Source organism: Sphaeramia orbicularis, chromosome 10 (assembly GCF_902148855.1).
Source record: "Sphaeramia orbicularis chromosome 10, fSphaOr1.1, whole genome shotgun sequence".
NCBI lineage: Eukaryota > Metazoa > Chordata > Actinopteri > Kurtiformes > Apogonidae > Sphaeramia > Sphaeramia orbicularis.
The window spans coordinates 23,114,260-23,130,392 of record NC_043966.1 but is presented as its reverse complement, the minus strand read 5'-3'; the positions used below and the strand labels follow the sequence as shown (position 1 = coordinate 23,130,392).

Below are 16,133 nucleotides of genomic sequence, written 5' to 3'. Positions count from 1 at the left end.
GGGGTGTTCTGAGCATGGTCAGATGTCTATAGAAAGAGCAAAGTCTATTCTATCAGAATGTTTTGAAATTTTTCCTAATGAACAAACAATTGAATTTTTACGAATATTTAAAATAAATAAAAGATTCTGAATGCAATGTGTCACCCCTGATACATCAGGGGTTTAAGGGTTGATGAATTCATTTCATTTCAGTTAAGCTCGGTTTGGGTTTTCTCCAATAATTGCAGACATCTCACTCTTCTGTGATGACAACCACAGTACATGTGAACTGTGTTGGTTGTGGTGGAACATTCACTTGAAATGAGAGCTGCTGTTTTTTTATTCTACCCAAATAACCTGGATAGGTTTTGTGGTACAAGTTCACAGCATTTTCACATGTATTTCAGAAAAGTGACATTTAATTCAATGAAATCTTCAGCAAAACATATATTGACTTTTTAATGTACATACATTTCATTATGTCAACACAAGCAATTTACATGCTGCAGTAAACTTGAGTATTTGGGTTTTAAAAAGCTGACAATACTATTCAGCGTAGAAGGCCAACATGTGACTTTTTCCTCTGTTTTGGATCCTGGACGTTACACGAGAAAAAAGTTTTTAACAGTCCTTGAAAAAATGAAGTGTTATGAAGTGTAGTGAACAATGAGGGTGTGGCGGTCATTGTGGCAGCTGTTAATAACTGTGTTTTTGGAGGCGCTGGGGATTGGAGGATGTGAAGAGCTGAGCGATGTCTGTCTTTGGACTGGGGAGGTGATGGACAAATGAGTCTTTGGAGTTGGAGGTTCTTCTGGAACAGAGAAGGGTTCACCCTGACACTTCATGAAGGCCACGAAGCATCGATAAAACTGTAGAAATGAAAAAATATATACAGTAGAGAGATTAAATTTATGCAAAAAAATGATTCTAAAATCAACATTAACCCATTACGACCCATTGCTACTTTTGTGGCAATTCCAAAAGTGAATATTTCTTTTTATTTAACGTTTCTCTTTTTATCACCATATATTATGATGTTATCCTTGTATTTAGCATTTTTTTAAGTGAAAATCAGTTATTTTCCTATATTTAACTTACCAATCATGTAGATGTTCATAAAATCTCAGATTAAAGTTGATGGTTATTATGTCAGAAATTGAGACAACAAAAAAAAGTGACTTTATCTGCAAATATATAATTAACTGAACATGAAACGAGTGTCTCCATTCACTGTCAATGATCAAACTCCATGGGTTTTTAACTGGTGAATCTGTGTTGTAGAAGTTGACGGTGTTTCCATGTTCGCTACAGAGCCTTTGAATGTCTAAATGGGTCAAATTAGATGACCATGAAAGGATGACAAACTGCATTTTACATCAATTATTTTCATGTATTGATAGGATTACTGGATCAGAAGTTATTAAACATTTTAGATCGGTAAATGATTTTGGTTGCCAGTGGCTGTTTGGGTCTTTATGGGTTAAAAATACATCTAAAATCAACATTAATTGTGGTTAATTGTTGATGTTCTCACCTGGTTATTAAAGAACACGTAGAGGACGGGGTTGACGACGGTGCTGAATTTAGCCAGGACCGAGGGCACCACACTGACCATGGGCGTCACGAGTCCTGAGCGACCAAAGGTTGCAACGAGGGCCATGATACCATAGGGCATCCAGCACAGCATGTAGAAGGACACCATTGTCAAAACCATCACTAAAATGTGCTGCTCTCTGCGCTGAGCTGCCAGGAGGTTGATCTTACCCACCTAAAAAAAAAGAAGAAAGAGGAAAGACGTTGACCATTAGTGACACCTAGTGGTGAAGTTTGAGATTCTAACCTACCTCGCCTCATCTTCCCTTATGGTGGCTGCTTAAAAATATGAAAACCCCTTATTAGAGCCCATGTTTGTAATAATTACCTCAATTCAATTCATACCAAATTGGGCTGATAGATTGCCAGTGACCCAGAATAGATGTGATTACATTTTGGGAACATTGGGTGAGAGTTCAAATTTTTTTTATGAATTTTTAAAATCTTTTTTTTCCCCATTTTCTTATAATGGATGAAATTTCAAATGTCTATAGCAGCAAAACTATTGTTTGAATTCATACCAAATTGGATTTATAGATTGCCAGTCACCCAGAATAGATGTGGTTACATTTTGGGAAAAGTAGGTCAAAGACTCAAATGTTTTATGAATTTTTTTAAATCTTTTTTTTCCCCATTCACTTATAATGAGCTAAATTTCAAATGCCTATAAATATATCAATTTTGTTTCAATTTACTTCAAACTTGGCACATATATAGAGGCAATTGATATGCTGACATCAGCACACGCATAGACATGATGACATCAGCTAGATCGATGCCAAAATAAGCTACAATATGTGTGAGGGGCGGGGTTTGTTGTGCCTGGCACCACTTGTTCAGTAAGTGATGGAAATGCATGTTGACACACAAAGATGAGTGGAGAAGCATCTGTGGTATAGAAACAACACCAGTATACAGTATGTTCTTCTTCATGCTCTGTAGATATAAACCGCTTATTCAACTGTAACAAATTCTTTAACTAATTCTCAATATTGTAATTATAAAACCATTTCATATTGTAATTTAAGTGGTCTGAGATAAAACAAGACTTCTACACCTCAAAATGTACAAAATCCAGCCGGTAACAGAAGATTTTGGCCAATGACGTATCTTTTTAGAGATGAGGGGAATAACAGCTCTAATGACCAATCACTGTCAAGACTTTTTTTACTGTATATTCTCCCAAAAAAAGTAACACAGTAGCTCCACAAGTTGATATTTTGGCTTCTATGTTTATGTACAATATGTGCAAAACACAGAGAGGAAGAGGGTGTGTATCTTCAGTTCTTTCCTGATTGTCTGAAATCTTAAATGTTGTATTAATATGATTTCACATGTAGCTGACTCAGTGTAAAAAGGCCCAGAATTCAGTTTAATGCAATTTATAAGTGAAGGTCTGAGGTTTATTGTGTCTCTGGCTTTTCTCTGGTTGTTTTCTTGTGCTGCACTTTGTCATGCGCATTTTCCTTTTTTTCCACTATTCCTAAGCCTCTTTTTTTTTTTTTTTTTTTTAATCTAAATCTATATATCACATTAAGTATATTCTAAGTGCAGGTATATTCTAAAATTATCTACCTGTTTATGAACTTTCAGTTAGAATTTTGAAATAACTAACCATATACGTTTAACTAAAAAAAATCTCCCACATGTTGAGATCTTAAATCACACCGCTAACTCTCGGTTGACTGTTTGACACAACCTTCTGTCTGTGGGATTTTAAAGCATCTTTCTGCAGCACCACCTGGTGGTAATGTAAAAGACTCACTGTGACAGAGGTCAATATTTGTCTTGCCACCACATCACAAATCAAAGACATTGAGAAGAATTTGTTAAACACAACATCACAGATTTTATACACAAAGAAAACTTAAACTATCAGAAAATGCATGTAGACAATCTTACATTTATTTCTTCTATTTTAACAGACTAACAGAAGAAGAATCAACAACTGGATCCATTAAATAATAATCAACAGAGCAGAACAGATCCAGTATGGATGACTTATTCGGAGACAGTCGTCACCAGAACATCGTTACCGAAAAGCAGTGGTTGATCTCTTCATGCTGGTGTCTATTATCTCTGTCCTGAGGGTTTCTTCTGATACACTGAGATGATGAGCTATGAGCTAAACTTAGCTCAATCCTCAACCCAGTGAGGACAGTGGAATCAGCACAGGCGCTGATAGTCACCTCATCAGGTTGAATTTCAACTTGGTCGCCAGCTTATGTAAGTATGGCTATTATTTTCATCACGGTGCTTCATGAATAAATGAGCATGTCTGCATGCTGCAGGAAGCTTTTACCAGGTTGAAAAAAACCTGTTCCTCTCTTCACTCATCTCTTCCACACATAATTAAAGTTCATTCCACTGTGCTATTCTGCCAAAGCCTCTGTGGCTCTGTCTTCTTGACCCCCCGATCATGTAATACGCATTAACACAGGTGTTTTTTTTCTATGGCTACACTATGTTTTTTTTTTTATTTTTCGACTAAAACAATCTGAGAAGCATCTGAACAACATTTGACAGCGTTATACTTTTCTTGCAAATTTGTCTTCCATGTTGTTTTAATTTTCCTTTGCTGTTTAACTGTGGTCTAAATGCATATTTCTGTGTCATCTCACCAGCAGAAATTACGATCTTAAAACTCAATAAGCACTGCAATGCCATGCTATAATGAATAAACCGGACTAAACAAGTTTTTCTCAACACAGCGTCTCTTATAAAACGAAAGCTATTTTCCTTATCAGCGTGCATCATCAGTTCCTCAAGGTGCAATTACAGAACAATAAATCTCAAGAGTGTGACTTCATTGAAAAGTCTTTACGGGCATGAAAGGACTATTAATGCAATGCTTTCATGTAGACAAATGAACTCCCGGTGTGATGCACATTGATGCAGTTGATGTAAATGTCATCTGTCCCTCTGACGTGTCACTTTAAGCCATCTTTGAGAAACCAGCGCAACACTCCGCAGTCTAATTGCTCCATTTCTAAGAAAAACCTTAGGCGGGGTTCTCAGTTGGAAGGGGCACAAGTGAGCCCCCAATCACTGGTATAGCAATCAAAGCCCCTTCATGCTCTGACGTCCTCAGCTGCAAAAATGGCACTTATATAACAGCAGGTACCCAATAGTAGCTGGGGCTAAAAATAGCATGTAGGTGATTCACTGATAGGAATAGTAACAGAAAAGGTGGGTAGATGGTGCATAGAGGGATCTGACACCAATTCAGAGCCTTAATTACCAATTATTTGTGAGACTGGCAGGCTTATGCAAGCACCAGTGAGATGAGGATGAGTCACTGGAAACAAGAGGGGGGGGTCAATGCCCTGATGAACACAACCAGGCTCTTAAACCTCACACACTGCCCTGAAGACACTGCTACTCGTCTCTTCTCCTGCTGGATAAATTGATTGTAGGATTGTACACCCTGAGCTGTAGCGTCTTCAATTATCTTTCTTGATACTCTACAGAGTGTATCCATGAACTCCAATCAGTGCAGCTGGCAGTCAGGTTTTGACAGTGATCTCCAATATCGGTTGTTGTGTATCCTCCATCTTCCTCGGCAGCGCTCTGCTCACCAACCTGGCCTTTGAATGAGTCACTTTGGCCAACACTCATATACAAGGCTTATCGAGCGGACACAGGTTTAGATTGAAAAGGGAAGTGTACTCAGAGATTGCAAACATCCGCTGAGGACAGTAATCCACTCCTTTCATTTCTCAATATTACTAAACCCAAAACAAACCACAAATTATGATTTATCTGTTACCAATTTATCCTGGAACTCTGTAATGTTAAGGCGGCAATATTATACAGTTGCGGAAAAAATGATCAAACCATCAAAAGTCATCAAAAACAATGGTTATGCAATCAAGTACTAACTCCTGCGTGTGTCATGTGACTAAAACATACAGAAAAGAAAACATGGAATGCCTAAAAGCACTGTTTTTGTCAGTGCAATGCCATAGCTATTGATGGAAGAACTGAAGTGATTTTGGTTATTATCAAGAAAACATGGAAAATGTCTACATATCAGCTTTGAAATTAAACTCTTAAGAGCTATTTTTGTTATTATCATTATATTTGCCCAAACAAATATCCCTTTAGTTGTACCAGGCATTAAAATGAACAAGAAATGGAAGAAAACAAGGGTGGTCTAATAATTTTTGCCACAACTGTATATCTATGACCTAAAATTATCATTACAGTGTTGAAAATAAAGAGCTCTTAAGTTGTGCCAAAGACAATAATGTATTGAGTTGTGGAGATAAAGTATAAATTGGGGGATTTATGCGACCACTAGAGGGAGTAGTGAGTCACTGTGCCTGTCGCATCTCCCTGATAAACACTTTGGCGGTGACTGCTGGACAAATGTGATACAGCATGCACGAACACACTAATATCCATGTTGGGAGACCTGGATGCTGCCCCTCAGGGTCGGGATGTGGATTTTAAAAACACCCCCCTTTTCAAATCCCACCTGCGGTATTGACAATGATGAAGTCCAGGAGGTGGAAGATAAGAGGAAGACTAACACTACAGGGCCTTTGACCAAAGTGTCAGATGCGATGAGAACCATTGAGAAACAACTTTTACACTCAAAGAAAGTGGCTAAGTGATAAAAGCTGGAAGTACTGTTGTTGTTTTCACCACTGGACACAGCTCTAAATGAAAAAAATGGAGTTTGATCATCAACCTTATGAAGGTATGAAGTTATTATGTGATGTTATTATCTTCACCGTTTGTTGATCCATAGTTCAGACTGAACAGTTCTGACAATGTTTGGGCGATTCCAAATGGATCTTTCGTGCACTGTACAGAAAAAACAGAGGTGATTTGTAGTTTTACTGTAGCTGTTTTCAGTCTAAAAACAGAGCTAAGCTAATAGAGCTATAATGTAAACTATCAGCTAACAGTAGTCGCTTTTCCATTGACCCTCAAATTGTGTGAATATAACTTGTGCATAAAAACTGACCTAATGGAAAAATGACAATTTTGCCAAAACTCTCAATTTTTGATTAAAAGTTTTTGCGCTGGCAAGAGGTGGTTTTTTTTTAGGCATAGCGCAATTGGTATATCACTCAAAACTGCTATGGAAAGACCTTTTTCCGCAACTAGAGTCACGTGAATAAAAAAAACAGATGGTGACGGACGTTACAACAAGCGAAGAAAAGTTTTTAAAAGAAACATTGCATGGTGTCTGTGGACACACCAGGACACTGAACTCAGTGTCTGACTCATTTTTTAATTTAGTACGGCATAGAGGGGTGATATATAATAATACTGAATATATCTGTAAATTAACACGATATTTACGTTTATGTTACCATGTTTACGGAATGACTTCTTGTGTCATCTCTCAATAATAAACAAATTATTGCATTTGGGATTTAATGGAAAAAACGACATTACGCACTTCTGTTTTACAGCAGTTAGTAAATATCGGTAAAGTTTTGCAAATATGTCAAATGGAAATGCAACTAGTGTTATTTTGACCAACTGTCAACATAACTGGCAACGACTTTTAGTTTGAAGAAGAAAACTTGGTTATACCATAATATAGATATATGTAAATAATGAGCTTTATATTTTATTCAATAAGTGATACAGTCTGTGGATACATAAAGTTGATTTGTGGGTGGTTTTGGTAGTACTATGGCATTCTGGTATGCGACTTCCCCTGTTGTGGAGAATTTCGAATATCAATAATCCCTTTAAAGAAAGTGAAAAGAATTTCCATACCCCACCACCTTTTAACAGTAGAATTTAAGGGGTTTGTCTTTGATCCCATTCCCCGTCCTCTCATGAAAATCAGTGCAGTAGTTTTTGTGACAAACAGGAGTGAATTAAATGGGGCACAACACCAGGTGTTAGTCTGTCCATCCATCATTTAACCCTAAAGCTACAATATTTTGACAGCTGAGGTTTGACAATGACACCAGTTGAACAGTTATTGTAACAGGATAGATGTGACAACATCATGTGAATATTATCCTGACAAAATGACAGCCCTATGCATGCAATCCATGAGCCACATAACCTGCAATAAAAACAAATCTGCAAAGCTTTGTCCTTCACAATCAATTAACTACAGAAAAGTCTCTGTAGACTGCCAACACTATTTGTAGGCACAGATACAGATGTTGGAATATATATTTTGGGGGCACTTATTTAGTCACTTTTATGGAGCTGCCATCTGTTATTCAGTAATTACCCACTGTTTGTGGTTCTGTTTTGCTGTTTTATAGCATCCTGTTGCAATTCCAATCAGTCATGAATGAGGATTACTGAAAGTGACTTAATATATATGTGTTTTTAAACTTTTTTATCATATATTTTTTAAGGATTTAATGCATTATATTTGGTATCATATTCTTTAAACATCAACAAATATACACTGAGCAACAAAAGAAACATCTGCATACCTATGAGTAGCAAACCTTTACGTAATAAAATGGTAAAAATTATAACTACAAATATTGTAACAAGTGAAATTATGTTTTGACTGTACATCTTTGCATTTATAAGTGTTTCTTTTGTTGTTCTATAAGCCACATATGGATATGCTTTACAAATGATCTCAGCAACTAGATTTCTGAACATAAAATTACTGTGATGTTGGTTCCAGGCCAAGCAGACGTTAACCTCAGTGGATGGCTGTGACTCAGAAGGCAGAGGGGTCTATTAAACATTCTGCCATGTCAATCTAACGCTCTAATATTTGTCTGAACTCACCCTCTTGATCGCAACCAGGATTCGACCATAAGAATAGACCATGACTAGAAGAGGCAGCAGCAGACAGAAGACAAAAAGACACAGGACGTATGATACGCTGGTGGCCGTTTGCAGGTGCCATTGGACCGAACATGTGGTTCCGGGTCCTTCGGGTCCGTAGCTGCTCCAGCCCAGGAATGGAGGTACGGTCCAGATGAGGGAGTAGAGCCAGGAACCTCCAATACAGAAACGAGCCTTCCTGAAGTCTGAGATGTCAACCTGGGACAAATGCATGACGGCAGCGTAACGCTCATAGGAGAGGATCGCCAAGGAGACCAGGGACACGATCCCTTAGAAGACAAGATGGAGATTATATGTTAGATGTTCTGAACAGAAGTACATAGGATTTAATTTCTGCACTCCTACATTTACAGTAAAGGTTATAGTAGTGGATATCTACAACTGAAGAAATATATCTAATGGAAAAATTAACACACAGACTGAGACTGGAAGAACCACAACTGGATAAAAAGCGGAATAAATGGACTGTATTTACACAAAATCAGTAGACTGACTGTTACTGCCTGGGCTCATTGTTTCTTTTGTACTTATTTGTGCTCTCGTTTGTCTGTTTTGTTTTGTTTTGTTTTGTTTTGTTTTGTGTTTGGGGGGTCTCTTTTGTTTGTCTTTGTCTTTTTTTGGTTACTGTTACAATTCTACATAAAACTCAATAAAGATTTAAGTTACGAAAAACAAAGGTTTTGATAGTATCACACATTTTGTTTTCATAAACTTTGCTGATTCAGGCTTTTTTCTTTTTTTTTTTTTTAACATTTGTTTCCACATGTTTCTATGATATACTGACCATCAACAGTTTTTAAGTGTTGAAGACTTTTTGTGATAAATAAATAAAATCCTTTCAATCAGTCAATTTATGTCACTGCTGAACCTTCTGGCCATAATATAGAGGAGCCTACACAACAGCAACTCACATGAATGTACAAGTAAGTAAGTCCACTGGTTGTTATGTATATTTATGAAGTAATTCTGCTGAAATCATCCTATCATCCTATGTCGATTTGTTTTTTGTTTATTTGTTCGTTTTGATGATGTCTGTGTCATTATGTGTATTTTTTTTATTATTATTATTTATTAGTGAATGAGTGCTGTATCAATTGTTGGCTGTTTTATGTCTTGTTCTGTCACCTGCCTAGGAACTGCGAATGAAAAGTAGTTATTTTTACTAATTCTGGCATATTTACATGGGTGTATTTTTTTGTACAATAATCTTCATAAATGTGCATGGTCCCTATTAAATAAACCAATAAAATAAAATAAAATAAAATAAGTAACTACTGAAAAGGAGGCACAGAGAGTACATTTTCACTCAATTCTCAGTAATAATGAATAATTATTACAGTAAAATAGTGCAAAACTGTATATAGTTGGCCATTATTAATCAAATATATTAAAAAACGGTGTATTTTTTGTACATATTGTCACAATCCTGAAACTGCAGGCTCTACTTTTTATTATTATCTATATTATAAAAGCCAAGTGGCCTCTGTGTGCATGTGTGTATGTGTGTCTGGGGATTCACACAAAATCCAGTTAGAGATGACTGCTGCAATTTGGCATGCTTATGTATTTTTGGTCAAGAAAGAGACTAGCGAAAACAGCAAGTTGATAGGAAAAATATTTTGGGAAATATTAGTAATTTTGGAATGCAATAGCCTTACAATCTCGTGACTATACCCAGAACGCTTTGGCGGTGACTGCTGGACAAATGCGGCACAGCATGCACAAATACACAACAGTATAAAAACTACCACATCCCCATGGGTCAACATGCTTATATATGTATATGTCCATAACTTAGTGGTAGCAGCAGCGAATAATTTTATTTTTTTTATTTAACTTTTATTTAACCAGGAAGAAAATCCCATTGAGATTAAGAACCGCTTTTCCAAGGGAGTCCTGGAAAAGAGGTTCTTAAACAGGAAATGCATGTAAATCTGATGCTTTGTTTTTCCCCTTCTTTCAGTACAGTACTTTATTTTGATGGTGTGAATTTTTAGAAAAAAAATAGAAGGTTTTTTTTTAGTTTCAGTGTATATCAGTTTGAGTAATTCTCAGTAAAAGAAAAACAATGAAGATGAAGCCTTTAAATCTACCTTGAAATAGTTACTTGAACTCTAATTCTGCAGGAATTTTGGCCAATGCTCCTGCAGAACTCGTGCAGCTCAGTGGTTTTTGTGCACTAACTAGCCTTCTCAGTTCATCTTACAAATGTTCTATTGGATTAAGGCCATGTGATGTCCACTCCAAAATGTTGACTTTGTTGGCCTTAAACAAACGGTGTTGTTATCCATTATGGAGGTCTGTTTAGGATCATTGTCCTCCTAAAATTATATTTTCTTCCAAGGCTTAACTTCCCGGCTGAAGTTTTCAAATGAAGCTTCAGAATACCCACATAATTAAAATTTCCTCCTGTTCCCCTGCAGCAAAACAACCTATAATATGATCCTTCACAATTGGGACACTGTTTTTTTTTTTGGGATTACAAGCCTCACACATCGTCCTTCATACATAAAGTTGATCATTAACAATTCTGTGTTCAACCCCAAGGCATCATCTGCAAACTTTGTTTCTGTTTTGTTATAGTGGTTTTGCCGTACTGGACAATACCTGTCTTTAACTGTGGTAAGAATTAGTTTTGTACATGTTACTCCCACCATCATCAAAATACACTGTTGCCATAAAGTTGGACTCATTTTGTTTTCAGACACATTCCTCTTTTTATTCCTATTTCTACAGGGTGGGGAAGCAGAATTTACAATATTTTGAGGCAGGGATTGAAAGACAGTGTATGACCAATTAGTTTATTGAAAGTCATGAGAATTTATTTGCCACAAGAAAATTTACATAATAGAAAATGTTTTTATTCTATGTGTCCTCCTTCTTTCTCAATAACTGCCTTCACACGCTTCCTGAAACTTGCGCAAGTGTTCCTCAAATATTCGGGAGACAACTTCTCCCATTCTTCTTTAACAGTATCTTCCAGACTTTCTCGTAATAGTTTTGCTCCTAGTCATTCTTTTCTTTACATTATAAACAGTCTTTATGGACACTCCAGCTATTTTTGAAATCTCCTTTGGTGTGACGAGTGCATTCAGCAAATCACACACTCTTTGATGTTTGCTTTCCTGATTACTCATATGGGCAAAAGTTTCTGAAAAGGTATGGATAATAGTGTTAAGTATGATTATGGCATCAATATATGTTTGGTTTCAAAACAACTGAAGTAGCGCCTGCTGAGAAAAAACAACTAAATGTTCATTGTAAATTTTGCTTCCCCACCCTGTACACATCAGTAATCACCTTTAACCTGATGCAATGATCGCGTGCTGAGTCCCAGTTACACTTTATGCATCAAGAATAAATTGCATTGTCACAATCATTTCAAGAGAAGAGGTCAAATCTAATATATATAATGTATATTATTCCATCATTATTTGCAACAGTATATATTCATGTCCTTCCTACCATTCAATGACTTTATGGTCCTGAGGTGTTTATATTTGTGTTCTACTGAATGTTGTAGCTTCAATTGACAAATCAAGGACTAATCAGAATTGTGGGGGTCTATTTCTCCCTCAGGTCTTAAATGAATGCTTTATATCCTCCTATAATGACAAGTATAGACACTGGGAGGCACAGGGTCAGCCACAGTTGACTCTCTGTGACCAGTCTTTTAAAGCTGTAACATCATGTCTGTGTAAATTGTCATTTGTCCAGGTCATTGTTCATCCTTAGGTTGTTTCCCAAGTTCAACTGGACTGGCTTTTGTTCTCATCCAAGCAACTGAACTGATGTTCTTGGAGGAGCGAGTCAGTTGAACTCTGGAAACAACTTGAGGATGTCAGTTTGTTGAAAGTTCTGAAAAAAATCTGAGAAAAATAAATGAATAAAAAACAAAAATTGACATTTCTTACCAAAGTAGTCATGCTGACTGAACAAACTGACTGACTGACAGTAGTAACAGCAGCCTAAATCAGTGTCATCATTGAACTGGAAGCACATTTGAAAGTTGCATTTAATTTGCATTAAATTATCTCTGATGTTTGTAAAAATACTGACAGTCAGAATGCAGTCACACTTCCTCTTTCATTGTTACTACTTAAAAAAAAACATCCAAAATCTCATTATATCACCTGACAATGACTCCTCAAAATACACTCCTGTCCACAGTTGGCAATGTCTGACTGAACAAACTGACATCACATCTTTAATGCATTCAGTCAAGATGATTATAAAATACTATAATTTCACTTTTCATATTTATTCATTTTTAGGCTATTTAACCTTTATTTATAGAAGCAGTCCCATGCAGTACCCTATACAACAGACACCTGTAAGCACAGCCAGGTGACGCCTATTGATACAATCATAAAGTTTTTTTTTTGTTTTGTTGTTGTTTTTTTCTTTATCTCAGACTTTTAACTTTTTTTAAACACTTTAAATGTTCTGATCTGATTCCCTGCACAGTCACTAGTCCCTACACTGACTAAGGACCCCTAAACTTTGTGCATTTCTCTCTCCACACCATGCACCCCCCCTCTGCACACATCTGGCACATGTTTCTCACCGAACAGGGAGTTGGCGAATCCGTACCACTTGCAGCCGTGTTCTCCTATGAGCCAGCGGCCGTGGACACTGGCGGCGAAGCTGAAGGGCGTCCCGAAGATGCAGACGAGGATGTCACTAAGGCTGATGTTGAGCAGGATCAGGTTGATGGGGGTCCACAGGGAGCGAAACTTGGCGAAGATGAGGACAGCGCACAAGTTGGTGAGAGTCCCGGCAACTAAGATGAACCCGAGGCAGACGGCCACCACCGTGTGGCCGGTCCGGCTCAGCCCGCCGGGGGTCGGGATGTCCCGCAGGGTGGAGGTGGTGGTGCCGAGGATGGAGAGGGAGGGGTCTGTGGTGAAGTTACGTATGTGGACAACCATAGCAGACAGAGGACAGGAGAGGAGGACAGGAGGAGAAGAAGAGTGAGGAGCAGACAGTCCTGCACATCAGCTGTACGTGGGTCAGTAGAACACGAGTGGAAGGGACCCACTGTCCCCTGTGCACTTCTATATACCCTGTACACCCCCAGAATGCATGGAAATAACACCCCTCCCACTTCCACTCCTGTCACACTCACACACTGCCTTTTTCTTTCTTTCTTTCTTTCTTTCTTTCTTTCTTTCTTTCTTTCTTTCTTTCTTTCTTTCTTTCTTTCAACATGTTTTCCAGTTATTATAATGAGTCCTTTTGATTACAGTGTCCTGTGTAAACAGACTAAATCCTTCCAAATGCATTGCTTTCCAACCGCAAAATGCAATTCCTTTCAAGGCGCTGAGCTTATTTTGATTTGTGAATCAAATTCACACAGTTTTATTGACTGCTGTTGGGTTTTAGAATTTTTCATGGCAGATATGGGCCAGATTAGCTGATTGTCCAAAATGAAGTTCTAATTTTATTATTCCAGGCTTCTCTGCTCCAAAAGAACAAACTTTGTTTGTATGATTTTGCTGAGTTGTGCTTTTCATTTACATAGCTATTTTCTGTTCCAGAATACTTCTGTCACTGCAGGTTCAATTTTCACAAAGTATGTCACCAACTAAGTTTCTTTCAGCATTTTTCCCCCTGCATCTTTCCCCCAAATCCTTGAACAACTTTAAAAGACCCCTTTGTGTATTTATTTGTATGTTATGGTGTGCAGTTACTGGTTTTGGGTTGTGTTTTGTCATGTTTTTTGAGTGATGTGCTGTATTCTTGTGGCTGTACCGTTTGTGAAAACAATTTTCCTATGAAGGACAAATAAACATATCTATCTATCTATCTATCTATCTATCTATCTATCTATCTATCTATCTATCTATCTATCTATCTATCTATCTATCTATCTATCTATCTATCTGCTGGTTTCCATTCAAACGTGTATGACATGAACACACTTTTGGGATGCATTTTGGGAAATCACTTCCATCTGAAGGTTTACCTGCATTAGGCATGACAGTAGCAAAAGCATATGGATTCATATCAAATATTTAATATTTCATTCCATCAAGTCTAACTCATTCTCATTATTGTTTGGACTGGAAGTGCATCTGCAAATTACATTTAATTTGCATTAAATTATCTCTAATGTTGTATGTAAAAATACTGAGTGCAGTCACGTTGTCTCTTTCATTGTAAGTGGTTCACTGAATTTCATTAGGAAAAAAAGACAGAAAAATAAATCCTAAAATCCCATTATTTCACCTGACAATGACTCACAAACCTCCTCAAAATATATAATTCCAGTCTAGATTAGCCAGTGTCTTTTGCTGTTCTGCTAAGAATACCGATGCTACACTTTAGTAAAGAGCTGCTGCATACGTGAAATCTGTCAGTTGTTGATCCATGACCACTCACGTCACTCTGTTCGGTGATGCTGCCGTGCATGGAGAGCTCTGTAAATCCCACTTGCTGTGGTCACTGATGTCACTAGCATACATAATGTCTCTTATTGTCTCTCTGCAGTCAGTTTCATTGGCTTGTTGAGTGTTTGATAGGTGCTCATCACTGCAGACCCTACACATGCCTTGGCTTCCCCGATGCAGCAGCTGTTCACGTCCACCTCATTATAACTGACACAAGACAAGAAAAAGGATCATGGTCTCAGGCTTATAGGGCTGTTGAACCTATGTCTGAATGCACTTTGAATTCCTCCTGTATAATATTACGCTGCACAAATAATATTGGTAGAATGCGCATTGTCTGCTGCTCCTTCACACCTGCTGCAAATCCTCTGTATGTCATACATCAAAAAGATCCAAGAGAAAGATTCAGCTTTTTACACTGAATCCATGCAAGTTCTAAATCAAACATGCACTTAATTGGCTCTTTTCTTTACACTGATCCCTTTGGAAATCTGCAGATTTGTGCTTCAAATCAGGTTTTTGAGCTGCATTTTAACCTGTACTGTAAAGCTCAGTATATCAGTCAAAGGTTGTTGGTTTCAGTGATTTGCCATCTTTTTGCACCTGTTACAACTATGTTTAAGTGCACTAAAAATACTCGTATTTAACTATCAAGTTAAAATTTTGCATTTTAAAAAATGTTCCAAGTGTTAAATATTATGTTTGCAAAAAAACATAAGACATACATTTATTTTGACACAGGGAATAAGAAATGTTCAATATAATTACACTGACAAGTGTTTTCTCATATACTGCATGTGAATTGTCAAAGCTTTATCTTTTGGACTAAAGGTAAAATTGCAGTCCATTTCAGAACTATATCCGTAATACTTTGTAGAAATGGAGAAGCAGATCACTGTTGACTCTCATAAAATACTTTTGGGAAAAATCCACAAAGAAATACTTTCAAAGTGGACATATGGAGCAAATCAGTGCAAAAATATCCACTCACACTGATGGAAAAGATGGCAAGATGAGATAGTTGTTAAAGTAATTTCAAGCCAATACCAACAGAATGCCTAAAAGAAAGAAAAGTATGTCACTTGTAAGGGAGCTTGTATCACTAGATTCTTTAATCTTGCAGATAGTGTTTGAATTACCTCTGAAATGGTCCAGTCTGGCATTACTGAGATGGCATTTCACAGAAAAATAGTCCTGAAAGTGGACATTCTATTTAACTGCAGTTACTTATTAAAATTTATTAAATTTGTCAAATCAGGCAGGCCATCAAGCGAACCTCTTCCCACAGTTTGCTTCTAACAACAGCTGATATCAGTATCAGCCTGAATCAGCTGAAGGTCAGCTGACTCTCTTAGACCATCAACTGAAAAATCT

The 16,133-nt window shown here is 37.2% G+C and overlaps 1 protein-coding gene across 1 annotated transcript; it reads right to left on the bottom strand.

Annotated features, from left to right (window-relative positions):
• Positions 1-441: 441 nt before the first annotated feature.
• Positions 442-13,298, bottom strand: tmtops3a (teleost multiple tissue opsin 3a). Its single transcript, XM_030145734.1, has 4 exons — positions 12,935-13,298; positions 8,308-8,636; positions 1,514-1,747; positions 442-848 (listed from the first exon to the last, which is right to left on the bottom strand). Exons 1-4 carry the CDS (start codon positions 13,296-13,298, stop codon positions 627-629), a joined length of 1,149 nt encoding a protein of 382 aa, XP_030001594.1. The 3' UTR covers positions 442-626.
• Between the last annotated feature and the right edge of the window lie 2,835 nt (positions 13,299-16,133).